The sequence below is a fragment of the Trichosporon asahii genome (assembly GCF_000293215.1).
Source record: "Trichosporon asahii var. asahii CBS 2479 unplaced genomic scaffold scaffold00004, whole genome shotgun sequence".
In the NCBI taxonomy this organism is placed as follows: Eukaryota; Fungi; Basidiomycota; class Tremellomycetes; order Trichosporonales; family Trichosporonaceae; genus Trichosporon; species Trichosporon asahii.
In genome coordinates this window covers 414,108-435,866 of record NW_014040920.1, presented here as the reverse complement: position 1 = coordinate 435,866, position 21,759 = coordinate 414,108, and the positions used below count along the sequence as shown (strand labels likewise).

Genomic DNA, 21,759 nt, shown 5'->3' with positions numbered 1-21,759 from the left:
TTACCGTGTGTCCGGCCCGAGCGCCGATGCAAGTCTTTGCTGTCAGTTTCCTCCTCGCATATTCCGTGCGGAACTGCATCGGTATTTTCCTGCCCTGCTAGCGCACTAGAGTGCGGATTCTTGTGCACAAGCGTCGCACTTGCGGACCTGGGGATGAGTCTGACGTCGTGTGCATGACTAGCAACTTGCTCGGAGATGGGTTCCCTCATGGATCATACTAAGCGGCGCGCGGCGGGAGGAGGGTGTCAAGGGGGTTGGTTCTCTACCCGCGTGCTACCGCGCGAGCCGCCGGCACTAAATTGTACAAACGTCGTCGCATGAATTAGCTGCGGTCCATGAAAACTCGTCCTTAGAGTCATCACGTGCACTTCTAGAGCGGGAGCAAATTTAATCGACACACCGCCTGAACAGCCGGCCCGGTCCGCTGTCTGTTGAACGACCAGGAAGGGGTACGTACGGAGCTACGGAAAGAGCCATTACCGGACTCATTATCCACTCTCTCCTCATCGTACCCTCACTCGTGCTCGCCATCAACCGACCCTCCATCCACGTCGCCCCACCTCCGACAGCTAGTTCCGCGGCCCCGAATCGGCTTCCACTTTCGCCTTACCCACCAGGACTGGAACAGGTCCTGGTACGGCCGGCGGCAAATCTGCGCGAGCGTTCCTACACACCAAGTCTACCGCTTCCGGTGCTAAACGGCCACCAACAATAGAGACACCGCTACTCTCCATCCTCCGCCTCGACCTCGCACACCACCCCTGTCGACCAACATGAATCATCCATACGCGGGTGCGTACACCAACATGGCCCAGTCGTTCTCGGGCCTCACGAGCGGTGGCTTCAACGGCGCCGCGGCCCCCCAGTCGGTGCCCGACAACAAGCGGCCTCGAGTATCGCCCGGGGACAAGGACATGAGCGACGACGACGATGACGACGACGACGATGCCAGCGACGACGAAGCTTCCGCCAAGGCTGCGCTTGCAGCTGCTGCAGCCAAGCCCAACCGCAAGATCGTGAAGGGGCCGGATGGCAAGCCCAAGGTCAAGCTCACGCGTGGCTCGCGGGCGTGTATTGCGTGAGTTGTCTCGCCGAGACCCTAGTCACATGCCGCGTCTCACATCCATTGAGATTGTGGCACGAGGGATGCAGGGGGCTTCTGGGGTGAATGCTGACGGTGTGCAGGTGTCGCAAGATCAAGATGCGATGCATTCCCGATGAGTCTAGCGGTCCCAACGGTCCATGCAAGGTGCGTAGGGCCCCGAGGGGGGCGGGGTTCCTTGGTGACATACTGACCCACCGCAGCGATGCAAGTCTGGCGGCCACGAGTGTATCTTTGAGGAGTCCAACCGCGGCAAGAGAAGCACTCGCAAGAACGAGGCCCTTGCGGCAAAGATCGCCAAAATGGAGGCGGCTCTGAAGGGCATCGGAGGAGTGAGTTGGATGCATGCGTGCTTGCAGACGCGCATCGATGGACACATACGCTAACGCCCATAGGCACTCAACACTCTGGACCCAAACTCGCTGAGCACGTTCTCGTCTGCGCTTCATTCCACGACGTCGGACCCCGAAGTTCTTCAGCTGATCACGGCCAACGCGTCGCCGGCGGCAGGCTCTGCGCCGTCCCTGAATCGATCGTTTTCCTTCCAGTACGCCAATAGCGATTCCCGTGGCGGCGAGGACACCACCGTCGCGCACCAACCGCCTCTTTCGCCCCGATTGCATTCCCTTCCGGACAACGTCCTTTCACCGCTGGGTCTCCTGGCCGAGGCGAGTCTGCAGAACACCGATCATGCGAAGAAGCAGCTTTCGCGCAACAACAACAATGCGCCTCACAGGCCATCCCCGCTGAGTCTGACCGCGGCGCTGAATGCCGTCCGCAACGGCACCAACCAGCGGACCTTGCTCAGCGACGTGCGCGGCAGCGGAGAAGATGGCGTCGGTGTCGCATCCTCCAACTACTTCAAGGCCGGAGTGTCTGCCTTCCCGAGCACGCAGGACGAGCGTCTGCCAGAGCTGCTGTCGTTTGTATCGCGTGAGGAGATCGATGAGCTTTTCGAGCACTTCTTCAACAACATGGCGACGCATGTGCCGCTTCTGCTGAAGGACTTCCACACTCCCGACCTCGTCTTGCAGCGGAGTCAGTTCCTGTGTACAGTGTGAGTTTATGTCGGCACGAAAGGTCAAACTGACCCACAGCATCTGCGCCATCGCTGCACGATACTACACGAAACGTCCCGAGCTGCACGCCGAGCTGTCCGTGTACGCCAAGCGTCTAGCTTTCGAGGTCCCCTCGCGAGGCTACAAGAGTGTGGAAGTCTGCCAAGCCTACCTCTTGTTGGCCATGTGGACCCTTGGTCCGGAGAAGACGTAGGTTTTCTCTTCCGCACTATCTAACCGATACAGGTTCGAGCAGGACCGAACATGGCTCATGCTGGGTATGGCCATCCGCATGGCGACCGACCTCAATCTGCACCGCAAATCCATGATGTCCAATCTCGACACGACCGAGGGCCGCGAGCGCGACATGGAGATCCTCAACCGAGAGCGCTGCTGGCTGATGTGCTTTGTTCTCGACCGCTCGGTGTCTGCCCAGATGGGCAAGCCGTACACTCTGCGCGAGGACTACATCATCCGCAATGCCTACTCACCACTTTGGCACAGCCAGCGGTTCTCGTCTCCGACGGATCGGCCGCTGGCCGCCTACGTCGCCTTGCAGCAGATCATGAGCCGAGCAATCGACACGATCTACTCTTCGACGACAACGCCATCGGGTCTCCGAGAGGACTGCGACTGTGAGTTTCTTTGTCGTTCAAGTTTAACTGACTTGCAGACATGCTCATTGTGCGATCGGCTCATGAGGAGCTTCGGCGATGGTTATCCGTCTGGAGCGAGGGCTCCAACGTGATCATCGAGTACAAGTCCCGAGCGCAGTTCTACTTCAACTACTCGTCGCTTGTGCTCTACTCGTTCGGCCTTGAGAACGCCCTCGAGCGGTCCAAGATGGACATTTCCTACTTCCTGACGAATGTGTACGAGGCGGCTTCTGTGAGTAGTTGTGGCCCGTAGACTAAATTGCATGGCTAACGTCAGCGCGTCTGTGCGGTGGTCAAGGACATGTTCCACCCCAAGGGCTACCTCCCGTATCTTCCCGACACAAACTTTGTCATGTGCAGCTACGCGCTGCTCTCGCTCCTGAAGCTGCTCAAGCCCGAGCTGCGGCCGTACCACGACCTGGAGGAGACCATCTTCCGCACCGTGACAGAGGTGGCGGACATTCTGGAGGAGTGCGCCGTGGACCCGTCACATCAGCCTGCGATCTACGCCGCGTTCATCCGCGAGATCGTCCGCCGGACGCGGGACCAGAAGCACGGGCGGACGTCGACGCATCCGTCGCGCGCCGTGTCGCGCGCCGGCTCCCCCGCACCCAACGGCGGCACGGAGCACGTCTTCGACCCGAGCCTGCTCAGCGAGGGCCCGTGGCCGAACAGCGACCTGCTGCACAACGAGACCCAGTTTGCCTTCATCCCGCAGGGCGGCGACATGATGTGAGTCACCCCCTCCTAAGCTTACCATCACACTGTCGAGCTAACGGAAACAGGATCATGCCGTCGGCCGCCGGTCCCTCGGAGTCGGTGCAGAACAGCCCGTCGGCGGCGCTGAACGCGTTCCAGACATCGGGCACGCCGCAGGCGCCCAACGGGTGGGCAGAGTACCTCCCCACCTTCATGACGGCGGACGCGTTCGATGGCTGGGACGGCTCGATGCTCTTACCCGGCTTTGGACGGGGGCAGATGACGCTCGCGGGCGGGCTGCTGCACTCCCAGTTCGGGTCTGGCATCATCACGCCGCTGGGGCGCAGTCCGGCCGCGTCGCGCGCCGCCAGCCGGGCCGCGAGCCGCGCCCAGACGCCAACAAAATAGCCTTTGGCTTTGGCTGCAAATGCTCAGGCATGCTCAGTATCGTGTATCGTGTATCTCTTTGCGTATCGTTATATGGATATATATAGTGTTATAGATGTGCATCTAGGTTCTACAGGGTTGCGGTCACTTGTCAGCGTACGCGACCGCCTCGGGCAGGCGGAAGGTGAGGCAGTACATGTCCTTGTTGGGCGCGACCCGCCGCACCCAGTGCAAATTGTAGCCCTCGCTGTCGGGCGAGACGGCGTGGCCGAGGTATTCCTCTGCGCGCTGTGTGATGTCGCGCTGGGCATCGGCGAACTCGAGCTCGCGCGTGAAGCAGTGCACGTGCACGAGCGGCATCGTGACCGTTGTCCTGTCGAAGCCCTCAACAGAGAGCAAGGGGGTGTAGCAGCCCGCATAGGCGTCCAGGAACTCGAGTGCCGAGTCGGGCAGGTTCATGACAAAGTGGTCTATCGTCTGCGGCTTGGGGTCCTCCTTCGGGAACTCCTTCAGGCCCATGGCCTCGAGTTGGGCCTTGCGTTTCCGGCCCTCGAGTGCCATCTCGCGCGCTGTCGTCGCCTCGCTGCGCACGAAAGGTTTTGTCCACGCCTCGAGCGGCGCGCGCTGGATAAACTCGCGCGCGTCGCTGCACGTTGTCCGCAGTCGCGACTCGACCTTGTTCCGCTTCTGGTTCGCCGTCATCCACTTGTACGACTCGGGGTTCAGGTCGTTGCCGAGCACGTAGCACCCCTTTCGCGCTGCCGGGACCGCAAAGGGTCCGACGCCCGCCATGGCATCCGCGACAACCTGGCCCTTGCCGAACTGGGACAGCAGGCGCGCGTGCTCAGTATGCAGGCGCGAATTCCAGTACACTTTGCTGAAGTCGAACTCGAATACACACCCAGACTCGTTGGTCTGCGTCACAAAGTTGGGCTCGCCCGCAATCACCTCCATGTCGAAGAACCGGAACTGGGCGTGGATGGTGTTCAGCTTGTTCACAACTGTCGTGCACGTCGTCACTTTCTGCCCCTGTCAGCTTCACAGGTCAAGTATGGAAGCTCACGTCAAGGATGATCTGCCCGATCAGCTTCTTGTACGGCAGCCACTCGTCGCGCAGATTGACGTGAACTGGGGTCAGCTACACGGCGCCTCTCTTTAAGCTCACCGATGTGCCCCGTCTGCGTGTACGAGCTGGGAATGTCCTCGCCTTCCTCGTGCGGCAGAACTGCGTCCAGCATGTCACCTGCACGTCAGCTACGTCCACGAGGTGCCGAGCTCACCGCAGTTCCAGTGGTCGTAGCCGAGATGAATCGAGTACGGGTACAGCTCGGCGCTGATCGAGTCGAGGTACGCCCTCACGCTTTCGGGAAGAGCATCACGCTCAGCAACACGGAGCATGATGCGGCGCGCGTTCGGGTCCTCAGGATCCGGCCGGATCGACTTGGTCTTGGGAAGGTCGACGACATGTCTGGACGTCAGCTTGGAGGCCATCGCATAGCTTTCGAGAGGGAAGGTGATCGGAGCAAGGCACTCACCCGCGCAGACTCTTCAGCACGCCGTTCACTTCCTCCGCCTTGATCTTCGCCTCGAGCACGGGCACGTCGCGCGTGAACTGGTCACGGTCCAGCTCCGTCATGCCGAAGCGCTGGGGCGGCTTCAGATCGCGCAGACTCGGCGACATGCCGGGCACTGAGCGGTGCATCCTGTTCTTGGCCTGGGGGGCGGAGGTGGCAAAGGATGCGGAGAGGGAAGGAAGCGAGTTGGGTCGGACGGAGTAGAGCAAGCGGCGCCTAGGCGAGGGGTGGTGCGCGGTAAATCGGAGAGCAAATCGAACGCTTCCGAACATGTATAACCCAACGGAGGGCGGGTATCAGATGTAAGACGTTGACAACAACAAAGGGGGAGAAGGCGCCGTCATGATGCTCGCGGACTAGTGCGGGGGCGAAATTTCGTGACTGCAGGTCGGACAATCCGGGGTCTCCGCAGCCTCGAACATTTCGCTCATGAGCTCGGCCACCAGGCCACTTGGCCACCTTTGATCGCGATCGGCCTGAGCTTTGCAACGTAACACATATCCACGCATATAATGATCGCCACGACGGAGGAGAAGCCGGTGGATCCCCCGCCACCCGATTCCTCGGGTGACGAGGGCGAGGAGAACGGCGCCCCTGCCGGAGCCGGAGGGGAGGCGAAGAAGGCGAAGAAGAAGAAGAAAAAGCCTAAGTCGAAGAAGGTACGTCTACAGCTAACACAGACTCATGCAGGGGCTGACAGAACAGCCGAACTACGCCGAGAACGGCGGCGGTGCACCTCCCCGAACGCCAGCTCCGGCCGAGACGCCCGAGGACGCCGAGCGCTGGGCCGCCCAGCTGGCGAGCACGAAGCCCTTCTCCCTCGAGCCGTGGGACGTCATGCTGGACCGGGAGCGGCCAAAGGTGGACGTGCTCCTTACGCCGTCGTGCAACGACCTCTGCCTGCGGACACCGCGTACGCTCCTCCGGCCCGTGCGCTTCGGCGACAGCGTCGCGATCAAGAAGATCAAGACCGAGCCGATCGTGCAGAAGACCCAGCTGTACGGCACCCCGAAGAGTCTGCAGGAGATCAAGGCGAATTTCCAGACGCGGTACATTGCTTCTTGTATCCCTGCGATTAGCAGGGATGAGTACGCCCCCGAGGGGGAGGAGGCGCAGGGCGGCGCCTGGCGCGATGAGTACATCTGGGCCGTCACGATTAAGCCGGGCAAGTCGGTAGAGGTCAAGATCCTGCCTCCCGGAGAGGTGCGGTTGCAGAACCGTCTAACGAATCTGGACGGATATGTCGGTGAGTCGTCAGCTTGAGGGTGTTGGAAGACGTAAGCTGACAATCAGGCAACATCGCACTTAGCCTGTCCTCGAAGCGGCCACTAAGGCCCACGAAAGGCGAGGTATGGCGCCACCCCACGGTGCAGGAGGCGAAGGACGCCGAGCTCGAGGGCAAGATGTTCTACGAGCTGCACCCGCAACTGTGGGGGCAGGGTCTGATCTCCGAGGTGTTCAAGGAGGTGCTCCGCTTTGCGTTTGACGAGGTGCTTTGCTCCAAAGTCAGCGCCGATCCGACAGTCGGCAACGATGCGAGCATCAAGCTGTGCGAGCGTAACGGCATGACGTTCGAGTGTCAGAAGGACAACGTCTACGGCAAGCCGCAGCTGTTCTACTCCGTCAGCAGGGACGAGTGGGTCAAGCGCTTCCGTGGAGGGAGCGGCATCGACGCATGGGGTGGAAAGGAGACGTGTAGGTGGTGCTTTGACTTCAGGAAGGAGGTTGGTCCCACGTGCAAGTGTGGATGGGCGAAGTACTGCTCCAGAGAGTGCCAGAGGGCAGACTGGGCGTACAGGCAAGGGCACAGGAAGGAGTGCGATGCCAAAAACTAGACATAGATGTATCTACTGCATACAGGTACAAAGGGCTGAAGGTGTTACAGAAGACTGAGCGATGTTACCACTGATATCAGCTCGCCAAGCATACCATCGCAGCACTCACGTAATTCTCGTCTCGATACTGAACAATGCGAGGCTGGCCACGTTCGTGTCGCCGCTTCTTCTCGTAGTTCCATTTCTCAAACCACTTCTTCATCTTGCCACGGCTGAGTGTCAGTATAGACATCCGCTCTAGCCTAACTTACCTCCTCTCCGTGCCCACATTGACCGTGGCAATGATCTTCGGTGTCCCGGGCACGCTGAGGGCGAAGCACGTCAACTCGAAGAACGACGAATGCTCAGAGTACGGCACACCTGCGCGTTAGGTCACCATCATGAACACCATACCTACCGAACATCATGTACTTCCTGCAGCTGCCTCTGATCGGCTTCAGGCTGACGTCGCTGAAACCACGCGCCTGGTCACGTTTGATGATGAAGTTGACGTCGGGAAGCGAGTTGGCGGCACTCGGGCCTGAGAAGGTCCAGCCTGTCGGTCGGAAGGCGAGAACGCGGTTGAAGTGCGGGTGCATCGTGGCGAGATACTCTTCCAGGTTGTCGAGCGTGATGTTGGACAGCGGCACCAGATGAATCTGACACTCTATCGGGTCTGTCCCCATCAGATCGTGCAGCTCCGGGTCGTCCTCGCACTTCAGGATCTGGGTCTTGCGCGGGTTACAGTAGATCTTGGCACCAATCGCCTTTGCGATGCCTGAAGGTCAGCTTATCGATCCGTAGGCTAGCTTACCCTTCACAATTCGCTCCTTGCCGATAGAGTATGTGCCGATTAGAATCAATGTTCGGCCGTCGTTGGCGACTTCGGGCTTCTTGTCCACATTCTTACCGAGCCACGAGCTCAGCATCGACACCGAACGTTCGGCGGCCGCGTAGGCTGACACCATGGGGTGCACAACGGGCTTGATATCTGGCTTGACATTTGGCTTGATGTCAGGCTTCGTGTCAGTGTTGAGCCAGCTTGTGATATCGGGTTTGATGTCGGACTTTACATCGTCAACCACCGTGGGTTTCACGTCTGCCTCGACGACAGGCTTGATGTCCTCCTCAATCTGTGGCTTCACATCCTCGGTGACGTCGCAGCCTCCGGGAGTTCCCACTGCTCGATCATTGGCGGCAGGCGTCTGCTCTTTTGAATCCACGGGCGTCTCGTCCATGTAGCCATCAGGTGCTTCGCCTCCATAGTCCTCACCATCGCCACCCTCACCATCGTCCTCTTCCTCGGGACCTGGTGGCGGCATCTCGAGCTCAGGCTTCTCGTCTTCCTCCTTGGCTTCAGCCTTGACATCTTCGCCCCCAACGACCTTCTTGGCCAACGCAGCACAAGCCTCAATAACGAGGGGCTGGGGAGGGAAACAATAGCTTGGGTTCAAGTACGTCGTGTCGAGGTAAATCGTGTCAAGGGGCTTGCAGGCCACGGCAGGGTGAAGGACGTGCTTAGGCGAGCTGCAAGTCAGCTCAAGGGAAAGCCACGTTCAGCTTACGCTCTGAAGTCGCCGCAGTGCAGATATCGGAAAATGCGATTGCTCCCTACCATCGGCGACTTGAACGTTGTGTCCCCCGCGTCGACGGTCTGTCTTCCCTCGAAGAGAAAGACGTTGGAGCCTGGGCAGTGATTCGCGTCGAGCGAGGTGACGGTGACGCCGCCCGTGTTCGGAATTACGAAGGGTACCTCGTCGGGTATTGGATGCTGGGAGTTAGTCTTGACAGATAATGTAACTCACGACCCAGTGTCGCTCGACGCCGAGCTTGAGAACGATCAGATTCGCTGTCGTCTCGGAACAGTATATCGGTCCGTGGCGCCATGCCTTCGAGAGGGCAGTGTAGTGGTCCGCGTGCGCGTGTCTGGCAGGTCAGCAGAAGCAAAGGGCCAGAGACCTACGTCAGGAAGTACGCCGTTACTTTCGGCACTGCGCCGTAGCAGAATGCGTCAACGGCGATCGGCATGCCAGTCAGGACCTGCAGTCAGCTCAACGAGGGACGCTTAGAAAGCTACCTTGTAGAACGGCGCCTTCCTCGGTCCGTTGCGCCGGTTCGCATCACGCTTCTCGTCCTTGCTCGCTTCCTTCCACATGTCCGTCTCCTTGTTGCGGTTCATCAGCTTCGAGAACGCATTTGCGCCCTTCACTGGCGCCGGCTCCAGTGGCGGCGGCGACTCAGGGCGAATACTCGACGCAAAAGATGTCACGGGTTGCGGTTTCGGAGCTGGCGCAGGAGAGGCATTCGAGGAAGATGCCTTCGAGTTGATCTCGGGCTTCGAGCGTGGCTTCGATGGGCCTGCTTCGGCAGAAGCGGAGTCGAGGCACGCGTTGACGTGCACTTGCGTAGCCTGGTATCAGCGGTTGCGCCCCAGTGCTTGACAACCTACAGCCTCGTCCATGCCCGACAGAGACTTGCCACAAATCCAGCATGAGGTGACTTCCACTATGTCGTCTCCCTCCCTGGTTGAGTGGTTAGGCTTGTCTTCCTTCTCCTCCGGTGGCAAGATGAATTCAATCTCCTCATCGCTGCTGTCGTCCTTTGCAGCACCGGTGGCCTGTCCATTCGCTTTAGGTGGTGAAGGCGAGACCTTCCTCTTCTTCCTGGGCGCCTCGTCATCACTGATTACGAGTGGGTCATCCTCCGTTCCTTCCGTCGGCGCAGTTTTGGACTTGCCGTTCGCTTGCCGAGAGGGGCTGGAGTGACTACCCCGCCTATCGTTGATTGCTGGTGTCGCTTTGGTATCGCCATTGGACGTTCGCCTCATGTACTGAAACAGCGTTCCAGCACTGCCGTTGCTCTTCTTGCCGTTTGCTTTGGCTTTTGGCGGCATCCTGAGCGCATGGCGGGTTGCAGAGAAGCGAAAAGTCGGATTGTTGTTGTCGGGGAAGGTCTAGCTAAGGCTCCTCCCCTCATTTCGTCATTACACCAGTCCAGTCAACCGCGTTTGCACGTGACACGACTGCGTGTCGATCATCCCTCCTGTCCCACTCACGGCGACGAGCCGCGGCAGTCGCGAGCGAGGACAGCGAGAAGGTGGGAAGGAAGGTAAGACAACATATGCATATGAAGTAGATAACACAGGTCCTCATGCTCTTCTATCTCTTGATGCTACGGCTGTCGCCGGCTACTGTGCTACTCTGCTATCGCCTCCGCTTATAAGCCCTGTCGTCCTTGGCATCCTGGGTCGCGCGGCCAAGGATCTGCAGTCCGGCGTCGCCCCCGCCGCGGTGGTTCGCATTCGGCCCGTCCTTCCACCTCCTGTCGCTGCGGTCGCTGCGTTCTCCGCGGTCGCTCCGGTCTCCCCGATCGCCACCGCGGTGGTTCGCCGTCGGACCGTCCCGCCCGTCCCGATGCCCATCACGCCCCTGCCCATCGCGACCGTCTCGCGCCTGCCCACGGTCTCTGTCGCCGCGGTCGTTCCGGTCGTTCCGATCGTTCCTTTCACGCCCACCATCACGGGTATCGCGAGCGTGAGTATCGTCGTGGTTAGGCCGATACCCGTCGCGGCCGTCGCGACGGCCGTTGTTCCTCCTGTCGACGTCGCGGGCGCCGCCCCCACCACGCCCCCCACGCTGTCTTCCGTCATGGTGTGATTGTCCGTGAGATTGGGATTGTCCTTGTCCGTGGGGATGACCATGAGCGTCCAGAGACCCGAACCGCGCCTTGTAACCGTCCAGCTCTGCGCGGAGCTTCTCGACAACAGTGAGGTTCTCGTTCAGATCGGAACTGCGATGTCAGTTTCACCAGTCCGTGGCGCCTCAGCTTGACGTACTCCAGAGAGGCAATGACGGCCCGCGAGTCCTCGAGCGCCTTGAGCCACTCGTCGCTGCTCGCCTGACCCGTCTCAGCGACGAGGTCGCCCAGCTCCTCGTTCTCCAGCATGAGCGTCTTCACGCGGGTCAAGACCGCCTCGAGGTCGACGTCGGGCGCAGTCGACACAGCCTTGTGGTCCATTAGAGGGGTCCGCCCAGCAGACATCGGTTCGAGGGGAGTCGCAGGTGACACATCGCCCGTCGTCGGCGGCGTTGCGCCTACACTGAGGGAGATGACCTCTTGGCGGGCTGGTGTATGTGACCCGAGGAATGTGTATCGTAGTGCGGAGTTCTCCCTCGTCAACTCGCGAATGTGCTGCCTGAGCAGGGCGAGGACTGGCACCAGCGCTGGCGGGATCGATATCGGAGCATTTTCATCGCCGGCACTGCTGTTTGGTCGTTCGAGCTCCTTCACCCTTGCCTTGATAGTTAGCTGCTGCTCGGAGTCATACAGCTCGTACTCACGGTAAGCGCATCCCTCTCGCGCTCCAGTTCCGCAACACGCTCGGCGAGGAGCACTTCCGTTTCCGTCGGAAGAGCTATCGTCCCGATGGTCGAGGTAGAGACCTGCTCTGCCATCCCGCTAACACTTTCCTGAGATGGGTCAGTGACTGACTGGCGAGGATAGTGATGAGGTGGAAGAGGAATGGGGAAGAGTGATGGTGACAAATGCGGGACATACCATGTCCTGGTCGGGGCTTTCGTCCTCTGGACAATGGGTTAGTTTCACACGGTGTGGAGGGATGTAACAAGAACGCACCGAGTCCGTAGTCGACGAGGTCTTCATGGTCGCTCATAGCGCGGCTGTGTTGAGCCACACAGCACGGCCGCCGGTCCGTTCGCTCTGTGCGTGCTGCGAGGGTGGAGGGATGTACGCAAGTCTGGGCGAGCGTGCAGATGGTGCGTGTGGGTGTGTAGGTGGGGGCGGGGGCGGGGCCGTTGTCGATGAGAGGGGAGCCGGATTGGGACCTGAGAGCTTGTCGCTTAGAGGGTGAGTGGAATCTCGAGAGTGAGTTCGAGCAGTTGTCAGCGTGCCATGGCCGGTTGACGACGAGCGGCGGCCAAGATCGTCACGGTCTCTGGCTGTATTTCCTGCGGAACTGACTGGCGCCCGCCTGGCCGGCACCTGGCACCTGGCCACCTGGCCGGCACACCTGGGCTGTCTGGCCCAAGCCCATTCAGGTTGCGTCAGGCGCATCAGGCGCGCTCACGGGATCAATCCGTGGCGGTGTTTCAGTCTGGTTCCGCACTTGTTCCATCCCAAGACCACACACTCAACGCGCCAGGGGTCGAAGCTTCACCCAGAAACTCTCCATCGCATCGAGCAACCGGCCGTTGATGGATGCCGGCCAGACAGACGGACGGGATGCTCGAGCCCACCTCAATAAGCGTTATTACTAGCGATCGCAGCGTTCTCCACATCTAAGAAAGAAAACAGACTCCCTCTGTGTGGCTGCGCCCTGACGGATACCAGCTGGGTTCGGTGTGCCTGACTGATGGGGCCCAACTGATGAAACTACTAACACCCAGTTCGGCTTGTACGGGCTTACTCACAACGTAAAGTCGCACGTATAACCCTTCCCCCAGGAATGCGAACGCTTTGAAGCGAGAGACAGTGTCGGAGCCGCTTATGCGAGTGGAGAGCTAGCACATTGCGGAACGGTGGCGGTGGGCTGCGTGCGGAGAAAGAGTACCAACAGCGAACCGATTGCAGAGCCGACGGCATCGATGTATCACCGGACACAGACATCTGTTCTTATCTCCTCTTATCCGGCGGATCCCAAAAGCCTGCCCACAAAGCCTCGGCTGTGAGGAGGAATGGAAGCGTCGAGGAAATGTGGTAGCTGTGTTTCGTCGCGGTCAGGTCTGTCAACATGTCCGAACAACTGGCCGTCGGATTAGCACGGGGAGTCCGAAGAGACCTCGGAACTCTCCACCTGTCTGCTCTTCGACTGTCAGTGTGCGCGGATCTGTGTGTACACAGAGTACGCAGCTGTGCGGCCCTCGGCTCCGCTTCTGTTCAGACCGCCGGTGAACAGCCGCAAACCTGTCCATCATTCAGTCCCAGACTCTCATATGTCGCAACGCGACCTACGCGATGCAGTTTTCGATCGCGACAGCTCGTCTGATGCTCTGACAGCCGTTAGAGCCGATTGCTTGGCGGTCTCTGAGGATGGTCTTTTGACCCGGTGAGCTGGTGATACATGGAGGGACGGACAGTGCCCGTCCCTCCGGCCGCGGCCCGTCCGTGACGTCACATAGCGCCGATCAAATAATGATTGACTGGGCACATCGCGACCAATCCACTCAACTCCGCACTTTGCATTTACTTCATCTCGTTGGACACACCTACACGCCCATCCACGCACATCATGGCGGCCACCTCAAAGAACTCGTTCCTTGACAACCTCTCGCCGAAGGGGCAGCTCACCGCCCACCAGGCGCTGAAGACCGCTCAGGCCACCTCCTTCATTCTTCCTCCCGCCTACCTCATCTACAGCATTGGCAAGGGCCAGGGCCTCTACGTCCGCAAGTGGATGGGATTCAGCATTGCCAGCGTCCTCGCCGGAGCGGCCATTGGTGTCGGAATTGGTTACGCGCGCACCAGCCAAGAGTCGGACATCGAGGCTGCGGCTCAGGTTACCTCGCTCGTACGTATTGACCAGCTGCACTCGCATTCTCGAGCTGACGAACAGAGGCACAACAAGAGTGAGATCGAGAAGGATGACTGGTCTATCATCGGCGCCTTTGTTGGTGGTGTTGCTACCCCGGCTATTTTCCTTCGAAGGGCACCCCTCCCGCTCCTCGTCCTCGGCGGTGCCAGCATCGGACTCGGCGTCGGAGCTGCCTCTCACGTCATCAGGGACTACTCCGAGAGGAACACTGTGGGTTCAAGCTGTCAGCGCGGTGGCTAATGTGGCAGAACAACTCCGGCAAGAACCCTTCGTAAACTACTGCGCCTGTCCATGGATATTTCGTCTGTCAGTGCTCTCGCAGTTGATCATGTAATGTGTACGGAACCAGCGGTGGACCGAGAAGTCTTGAGTCATGCAGCAAGGGTCGGGCTGGGTGCATGCTAACGTGAGCACTGACAGAAAGGCAAAGCACAGAGACTCGATTCTAATCTTACAGGTGGGCCAGAAGACGGGCAGGACCGGCGCTGTGTGCACGTTCCTCCTATTGGCATGACAAAATGAGGTTACTGTTTGACGCGCGTCCCCTCGTCTTCCTCCCAGTGCCCACAACACGCCACGCCACTCGTCAAGAAACAGAGGGACAAAGCGCGATCCCCCCTCTCGATGTTTCTCTGCATCATACACTCCACCTTCATCTCCACACACAGACCTCAGCCCGACTCGCTGACCAGTCACTCGACGCGTCCCGGACCACAACTGGGAACGCAGAGCTGACTGGATCGATCCAGTTAACTCGACAAACTCGAGACATTCTGTGCCCGCCGGAGGAGAAGCCCCTCGGATCAATCGTATCACTTCCCTTCGCCGCCCGCCTCGCCGCGTCGCTCCCACTGACATCACCCTCGTGCGTGCCTCCAGCTCATTGCAGGGAAGGTGCCGTGCCGATGCCTCACGTCCACTTCGCCCCCAAGTTAACACTTAGGCCAGTCACCAACAGTTGCCACCTCATCTCACTTCCTTTTCCTTACTCACCTCAGTCGTCCTCATCGTGAGTCATACGGGGTTCAGAGAACTCATCACAGATGTTCCCCTACGGCAGTGGCCCTTACCAAGGTTGGCACCCGTGTCACAACCAATGCCAACCGCATTGCGGAGGCGTTCCCGTACCACTTCCCCCAGGATTCCCTTCAGCTCCGCAGACGATGCCCGGGGCTTGGGTACCTGTCGCGGCGCCGGCCAAGCCAAACGAGGCGCTGCTGAGACGGATCTTCACTTCTCCGAGGTCAGTTGTTCGTGACGAGCAACAGCTAACATGCAGTGCGGACGCGCGCAAAGCCGCCGTCAAGGAATATGTGCAGATTGCGACGAACGATGCAGACACGGAGCCCGACTCGACGCAGCTGGAGCTCATCGAGACCTGGCTCGCAGACAAGGACTACGAGAAGGAGATCATCGGTGTTCTGAAGGAGCGTCTCGACAGCGGGTGGCCGTTCAACTACAAGGCTCTGCTCGTGTGCAAGAAGCTGAAGGACGCGCAAGCGATCGACTTTATCGACAAGGTCACGCCTCTGACCAAGATGGGGAACACGACGCAGGGTGCGACCCATGTGCGGAAGGAGGCGAAGCCTCTGCTCGACCGCGCGACCAAGGCCAAAAACGCAAAGGAGGCGGAGGAGGCGAAGAAGCGCCAGGATGCCATCATGACCATGTGGGGCGGGCTGTGGCACGACCAGCCTCAACAGCGTCCAACGACGCTCACGTTCCCGGTCAACGCCCTGCCGCCGGGCTGGACCTGGCCCTACTCGTCCAATCCGCCGGGATACATGCCGGCACCGTCGCCGTGGGTCGGGAAGGGGCCGGACGGGTGGACCGGGTGCGTCTGTCGGTGCAGCAAACATCGCTGAATACACCCGACACCCCTCAACTGCAAGCTGACGGAGAAACAGGGCCAAAGTCGCCGCAAACGAACAGAACATTCCCTTCTCCAGAACGCTGTTCACCGCCATGAAACCGGACAAACCTCCCGATAGCAACGACGGCGTCATCCTCAAGACAGATGGCAAAGGGAAACAGGCGTATCCGGAGGGGGTATAATTGAGCGATGGTGAGAGGAGGAGTCGGGAGATGTCATGAGCTGCAGAGTATGGTCGGTCCTTAGTTGTAGTTAATTGTTTCGATTTCACTTGTCGTATGCATTCAGCGAGTTCCGGTAATGAGCACCAGGCACACACCAGACGCATACTACAAGTCCGAAGATAAGGTGATCCGAAGACCCGAATAGCTACAGAACGACTTCGATGTGCCGGAGTGTGGTAGCCTGGTTACGTAAGGGACAAGAGTGACGTTTTGAAACGAGTTCACCAGGATCTCTCGACTGCAAGGTGCAAGTCGGTGTCTCATCGAGTTTTCGTGATCACACCCGGCTTGTTTTCAGTATCCACCAACGACGGTTCTTCCTTTCCACGCCTTTCTTGATATTACGACCTCCGTCCGATCCAGAGTTACCTTACGAACCATCGATCCCACATCCATTCGATACCTGTAGTGCGCATCCCTCGCCATTCCACACCCTCGACGCGCGCGTAGACGCTTCCCGCACACCCCGTAACTCCCTCGACTATGTCGGACTACCGGCGTAACTGGGACTCGGGGAACGGTGACTCGTCGCGCAACCGAGGGCAGGGCGGGTGGAACATCAAGCGCGAGTCGTCCTGGCGCCCGAACAAGCGCGGGAAGAAGCAGTGGAACAACGGCGGCGCCGGCGGCGACCGCGGTGACCGCTGGACCGGAGCGAGCCAGGAGCGGCGGTGGGGCAACGACCGCAACGACCGCAATGACCGGGACCGTAGCGACCGCGACGATGACCGCAGCTGGCGCAATCACGACGACGACGGCTGGAAGCGTAGCTCCGACCGTGCAGCCGACAACAACGAGCGGGACTACGACCGAGACCGCGAGCGCGACCGCCCCAGCACCAGCGCCTGGAAGGGCAGCAGTCCAGACGAGCCGATCCAGTCGCACACGTCTCAGCACTCTGCTTCGTCTCAGGCTTCTCAGGCTACGCAGGACCGGGCACGCAAGACGGGCCGCCCGAATCGATGGGACCAGAGGGAACCGCCGAAGAGGAAAGAGCGGAGATGGGGTGACCGAAGCTCATCCCGGGGACGAGACGACTCGCCTAGAGGTCGAAGCGACTCGGAGTCAGAGGACGACAGGAGGTGAGTCGACGACTTGAAGCAACAACTGACTCCTGCAGACGGTATCGCTCGCCATCACTTGAGGGCAAGCGAAGAGTCTACTCGCCCGCCCGAGGACCATCAAAACGGGCTCGCGATACGTCCCTCTCACCTCGATCGCCCAGCCGTGGTCGCTCGCTCACTCGTTCCCCCCTCTCTCGTTCGCCATCACCCAGGCGAAACGGCCGCTCTCCTTCCCCGTCTCGTCGCTGGTCAACCTCTCCCAAGCGGCGTTCGCTCTCCCCTCGTCGTCGGTCACCGTCACCCCGGCGACACTCGCCTTCCCCGCGCCGACGCTCGCCTTCCTCGCCTAAGCGACTATCGCCCGTGAACCGGAAACGCTCAGTCTCGCCTCGCAAGCGGAGTACCTCGCCGAGAAAGCGTGCGAACAAGTGGGATCAGCAGCGATGGCAGCCCCCGACCGGCCCACGACAGCAGCGCGAGTGGGGCAAGGCTCAGCAGCCGTTCGCGCAGGTCTCGGATGGGCCAGTCAAGATGCGCCAATGGGGCAAGCCTGCTAGTCCCAGCCGCTCGCCAACACGGTCGCCCTCTCCCACTGGCAGCCGGCGGCGAGAGTCCCCTCCACCACCACGACGATGGGGCGGTGAATCGCCCGTGCAGCGTGGTCAGTCTCCATCCCGCCAGCAGCGGATGCACGTCGACACGCCACCCCGCCAGCCCAATGTTCCGCCTACTGGACCTAGGGGGTTCAGGCGCACTCCGCCGCGAGAACCCGGTGCATTACGTTTGCCGCCGACGGGGCCGCGTAGCGAGCGATCCCCGCACCCAGCCTTCAATGGCGGACCACAGCGTAGCCTGCGCCCCGGGTGGCGACCCATTGCTTCTGAGGGCTCTGGCCTGGAAGCTGAGGCGCCCGAAGTCGAAATGGACGTCGACGAGGAACCCGGACCGCACCGCGCAGACAAGTGGAGTCCAACCAAGTGGGCACCCGTCAAGGACCAGGGCAGCAGCCTGCTCCGCCCCGAGGCGTACCTGGACCGCATGGCGGCGAAGGAGCAGCAGTACGACCAGCACATGCGCAATGTCTCACCGTACATCAAGCAAGCCTTCGCACAATGGTACGCGCAGAACGCGACGCCCTCGCTACCCGAGTTCCTCAATCACTACTTTGGCCGGGCGCCGAATCAGGTTGAGCTGGACCAGATCCAGCAGCTGCTCAGCGTTAGAAGCCAGCACGACCAGGACCAGAAGGATCTGCGCGACCTCCACGCACAAGCCCTTCTTAGGGAGAAGGACAGTCTTAGGAAGGCTCCGCCCACTGGTCCCAGAAGCGAGAGGTTACAGACTGGAAGCTCAGGATCCACCCCTGGCCCTCCAGGTGATCGCCCACCACCGCCTGGCCCGGCTGGACGCGGCCTCGCCCCGCCGACGGGCAGCAGCGGATCGACCCCTGGTCCTCCCGGCGTACCCGGTGCGGTTGCTAAGAGCAGTCGCAGCCGAGTCGCTCCTGGCGAAGCTTACGAACGGCTCGCCCAGGTCGGAGAGGGAACGTACGGTAAGGTGTACAAGGCCAGGAGGGTCGAGGACGGTGCCCTCGTGGCTCTCAAGCGCATCCGTATGGAGCAGGAGAAGGATGGCTTCCCTGTCACGTCGATGCGCGAGATCAAGCTGCTACAAGCCCTGCGCCACGAGAATGTTGTGCGCTTGTCTGAAATGATGGTCTCGAAAGGTGAGCTTCGTCATCGGAGCTCAGAGCTGACATCAGGTTCCGTGTATATGGTTCTCGAGTACATGAACCACGATCTGACGGGTATCCTGTCCCACCCCGAGGTGAAGCTGTCGCCCGCCAACATCAAGCCGTTGAACTACCAGATGCTCGCGGGCTTAGGGTACCTTCACAGGCGAGGCATCTTGCACCGAGACATGAAGGGCTCAAACATTCTCCTGAACGGTGACGGAGAGCTGAAGCTTGCCGACTTCGGTCTCGCTCGCTTCTACAACAAACACAAGCGCATGGACTACACGAACCGCGTCATTACGCTGTGGTACCGCAGTCCAGAGCTGCTCATGGGCGAGACGGCGTACGGACCCGAGGTCGACATGTGGTCCGCGGGCTGCATCATGCTCGAGATCTTCACCTCCAAGCCCGCGTTCCAAGGCAGCGACGAGATCTCTCAGCTCGAGGTCATTTACGGGATTCTAGGCACACCAGACGAGGCTTCCTGGCCTGGTATCAAGGAGTTGCCGTGGTACGAGCTCGTGAAGCCGAAAGACGTCGTGCCATCTCGCTTTCGCCAGAGCTTCGGCAGCCTCAACCTCTCCGAGGGGAGCATCGAGGTCGTCGAGCAGCTACTCAAGTTCGACCCGAAGCAGCGCGTCAGCGCCGACGCCGCACTGCAAATGGCGTACTTCACGACTGAGGAGCCAGCGATGGAGCCCCCGACGCAGCTCGCGCTGTGCGGCGAGCACCACGAGATGAGCGTGAAGCAGGGCCGGTACAGGATGAAGCAGCACAGCCAGCACAGCCAGCAGAGCAAGTAACAATGTAAAGTAGTAGTACATAGTCAGTACATATGTATTATCTCCGGCGTTGGCCGATGAGCTTCGCACCGCTGTCTGGCGTGAGACCACCGAGGCCGAGGGAAGGCACCATGATTTTGAGATTCTTGTTGAATGACGAAAGATTTGACTTGAGTTTCTCAAGGTCCGTCTCGAAGCGTAGCCGCTCAAGATCGGCACGCAGCCAGTCGAGCGTTTCTCGTCGTGTCTCCGGGTCTGGAAGTGCTGCGTGTTAGCTCTGAAGCGAGGCCAACAAAGCTTACGTCTCGTCGCCCTCACAGCTTTCCGATACGCCTTGATCATCTCAGCATGAAGAATGAACTGTGGTCAGCTCGCGTATGAGGCATCCGAAGCTTACGTGCTGGAGGCTCAGCCCTCCCGCGGCCTTTGACCTAGCCGCCGACGCCTGTCGTAATGTCGTAGCCCACATGGAGTATTGTCGTTGGGAAAGTGTCCAACCTCCACCCGAACATTTCATCATGGTCCTCCCTCCTTCCCTCCATCGACTTCAGAACGTGAACCCTGACCCACGAACACGCAGCCGGCAGTCGGCATCCAGACGGGGGCAAATCCACGTGTCCGATCGGCGTGTGTTGTACGTGCAACGCTGGCAGGGCACCAGCGAGATGGCAATGTGACGCCTCCAAGGACGCGTTTCTCTCCCTACATCGCAACTTGCACACAAAACACGACACAACCGACCCGGAACAAGCATGCTCTGGGGATCATTAACAGCCGTCGTGCTCGGCGCCATTTCGGCTGCGGCCGCGGGTGCACCCAGCAACATCCCAGAGGACATGGTCGACAAGGTTCGTCAACCTCCACCTCGCGCTACTTCAGACTGAGCTGACCGGTACAGAGGAATCATCTCCGCACACACTCGCTTCACCTCCCCTACGTTGACAGCGACCTGCAGAACCGATGGTGAGTTGTACTGGCGCTAACTGAAGTGATGCGTGCATGCGCGCAGCACAAACGTGCAGCTACGTTGTTCATATCGGGAGCTAACGACAGGTGGGACTTTGGCGAGGACACGATCGTGAACACGAACCGGCACATGCGCCTGACGCAGGACCGGCAGAGCGAGAAGGGATGGCTGTGGAGCCGACTGCCGCTCTCCGTGTCAAACTGGCAGATGGAGGTCGAGTTCAAGGTGGACGGCAAGGCGTCGTCGATGTACGGCGACGGCTTCGCGATCTGGATCACCGAGGACCGGGCGGTGACCGGCCCCGTCTTCGGGTCCAAGGACAACTTCAAGGGCCTCGGCATCTTCTTCGACACGTACGCCAACTCGCGCCACTCGTACTCGCTCCCGCGCGTCACTGCCATGCTCGGCGACGGGCACACGAGCTACGACCACAACGGCGACAATGCCGCGACCGAGCTTGCCGGCTGCAGCATCAACTTCCGCCGCCGCGACGTGCCCACCAAGGCCCGCATGACGTACCTTGCCGGAAAGGGATTCCAGCTCTCCCTCCAGACCGACAAGGAGGGGCAGTGGACCACCTGCTTCATCAAGGACATCCAGCTCCCGCCCGCGCCCTACATCGGCTTCTCGGCTGCCACCGGCGAGGTCACGGACAACCATGAGTGAGTACGAGTAGCTGCTGCGCTTCTATGATTGAGCTAACCACCAGCATCATTTCCGTCGCGGCCTACTCGGCCACCCTCAAGTACCAGTACCAGGACAGCAAGGCCACGGCCGCTGTCGGCGGTGGCGGTCGCCAGACGGCCTTCCAGGCCGCGTCGTACAACCAGAACGGCGGCCGTGCCCCGCCGGCCAGCAGCTCGGGCGGCGTCGCGTCCTGGTTCCTTTTCCTGCTCAAGGTCATTGGTGTGCTCGCGTTCGTCGCCTTTGCCGTCGCCGCGTACAGGACGTACTCGGCACAGCAGAAGAAGCGGCCGTCGTACTACTAGGCGTAGTAGTCTCTGGCTAGTTGGTGTGGCGCCACGACGTGATGAAGAGCATGACATGACATGACATGACTACCGGTGTGATGCAGATATGAGTACAAACATGCTGTGTGTATGTCCCTGGAAAGCCCTAGTTACGTTTTACTGATCTCTGGCTGTGATGGGGAGTGTGTGGTGTGTAAATGCGGAGGAGATATGAGTTACAAACATGTGTGTCCCGAGACCCTCTATGCCCTAGTTACCTTTTACTGATCTCTGGCCGATGGGTGGGTAGTCTATTTCTTCTTG

The 21,759-nt window shown here is 60.1% G+C and overlaps 10 protein-coding genes across 10 annotated transcripts; 5 read left to right on the top strand and 5 right to left on the bottom strand.

Annotated features, from left to right (window-relative positions):
- Positions 1 to 773: 773 nt before the first annotated feature.
- Positions 774 to 3,923, top strand: A1Q1_03684 (uncharacterized protein; the record flags this gene model as incomplete). Its single annotated transcript, XM_014328298.1, has 9 exons — positions 774 to 1,078; positions 1,186 to 1,249; positions 1,306 to 1,434; positions 1,498 to 2,159; positions 2,200 to 2,337; positions 2,407 to 2,774; positions 2,834 to 3,048; positions 3,094 to 3,548; positions 3,602 to 3,923. The coding sequence occupies 9 exons, from the start codon at positions 774 to 776 to the stop codon at positions 3,921 to 3,923; spliced, it is 2,658 nt and encodes an 885-aa protein (XP_014183773.1).
- A 123-nt stretch (positions 3,924 to 4,046) lies between these two features.
- Positions 4,047 to 5,748, bottom strand: A1Q1_03683 (tRNA (guanine) methyltransferase; the record flags this gene model as incomplete). Its single annotated transcript, XM_014328297.1, has 4 exons — positions 4,047 to 4,903; positions 5,032 to 5,127; positions 5,183 to 5,370; positions 5,438 to 5,748. 4 exons carry the CDS (start codon positions 5,746 to 5,748, stop codon positions 4,047 to 4,049), a joined length of 1,452 nt encoding a protein of 483 aa, XP_014183772.1.
- A 412-nt stretch (positions 5,749 to 6,160) lies between these two features.
- Positions 6,161 to 7,311, top strand: A1Q1_03682 (uncharacterized protein; the record flags this gene model as incomplete). The annotated part of the gene is made up of 2 exons (XM_014328296.1): positions 6,161 to 6,722; positions 6,770 to 7,311. 2 exons carry the CDS (start codon positions 6,161 to 6,163, stop codon positions 7,309 to 7,311), a joined length of 1,104 nt encoding a protein of 367 aa, XP_014183771.1.
- A 12-nt stretch (positions 7,312 to 7,323) lies between these two features.
- On the bottom strand, positions 7,324 to 9,177 carry A1Q1_03681 (uncharacterized protein; the record flags this gene model as incomplete). Its single annotated transcript, XM_014328295.1, has 7 exons — positions 7,324 to 7,365; positions 7,421 to 7,513; positions 7,563 to 7,654; positions 7,709 to 8,057; positions 8,112 to 8,807; positions 8,856 to 9,043; positions 9,096 to 9,177. 7 exons carry the CDS (start codon positions 9,175 to 9,177, stop codon positions 7,324 to 7,326), a joined length of 1,542 nt encoding a protein of 513 aa, XP_014183770.1.
- A 178-nt stretch (positions 9,178 to 9,355) lies between these two features.
- On the bottom strand, positions 9,356 to 10,183 carry A1Q1_03680 (uncharacterized protein; the record flags this gene model as incomplete). The annotated part of the gene is made up of 2 exons (XM_014328294.1): positions 9,356 to 9,700; positions 9,740 to 10,183. 2 exons carry the CDS (start codon positions 10,181 to 10,183, stop codon positions 9,356 to 9,358), a joined length of 789 nt encoding a protein of 262 aa, XP_014183769.1.
- A 310-nt stretch (positions 10,184 to 10,493) lies between these two features.
- On the bottom strand, positions 10,494 to 11,962 carry A1Q1_03679 (uncharacterized protein; the record flags this gene model as incomplete). Its single annotated transcript, XM_014328293.1, has 5 exons — positions 10,494 to 11,079; positions 11,126 to 11,586; positions 11,631 to 11,759; positions 11,848 to 11,873; positions 11,926 to 11,962. 5 exons carry the CDS (start codon positions 11,960 to 11,962, stop codon positions 10,494 to 10,496), a joined length of 1,239 nt encoding a protein of 412 aa, XP_014183768.1.
- Positions 11,963 to 13,537: 1,575 nt separating this feature from the next.
- A1Q1_03678 (uncharacterized protein) lies at positions 13,538 to 15,895 on the top strand (the record flags this gene model as incomplete). The annotated part of the gene is made up of 7 exons (XM_014328292.1): positions 13,538 to 14,050; positions 14,261 to 14,297; positions 14,590 to 14,705; positions 14,784 to 14,849; positions 14,901 to 15,083; positions 15,160 to 15,674; positions 15,748 to 15,895. The coding sequence occupies 7 exons, from the start codon at positions 13,538 to 13,540 to the stop codon at positions 15,893 to 15,895; spliced, it is 1,578 nt and encodes a 525-aa protein (XP_014183767.1).
- A 525-nt stretch (positions 15,896 to 16,420) lies between these two features.
- Positions 16,421 to 19,539, top strand: A1Q1_03677 (uncharacterized protein; the record flags this gene model as incomplete). The annotated part of the gene is made up of 2 exons (XM_014328291.1): positions 16,421 to 17,019; positions 17,058 to 19,539. The coding sequence occupies 2 exons, from the start codon at positions 16,421 to 16,423 to the stop codon at positions 19,537 to 19,539; spliced, it is 3,081 nt and encodes a 1,026-aa protein (XP_014183766.1).
- A 37-nt stretch (positions 19,540 to 19,576) lies between these two features.
- On the bottom strand, positions 19,577 to 19,987 carry A1Q1_03676 (uncharacterized protein; the record flags this gene model as incomplete). The annotated part of the gene is made up of 3 exons (XM_014328290.1): positions 19,577 to 19,773; positions 19,821 to 19,851; positions 19,916 to 19,987. 3 exons carry the CDS (start codon positions 19,985 to 19,987, stop codon positions 19,577 to 19,579), a joined length of 300 nt encoding a protein of 99 aa, XP_014183765.1.
- Positions 19,988 to 20,270: 283 nt separating this feature from the next.
- A1Q1_03675 (lectin) lies at positions 20,271 to 21,474 on the top strand (the record flags this gene model as incomplete). The annotated part of the gene is made up of 4 exons (XM_014328289.1): positions 20,271 to 20,366; positions 20,417 to 20,481; positions 20,572 to 21,147; positions 21,195 to 21,474. 4 exons carry the CDS (start codon positions 20,271 to 20,273, stop codon positions 21,472 to 21,474), a joined length of 1,017 nt encoding a protein of 338 aa, XP_014183764.1.
- Positions 21,475 to 21,759: the final 285 nt, after the last annotated feature.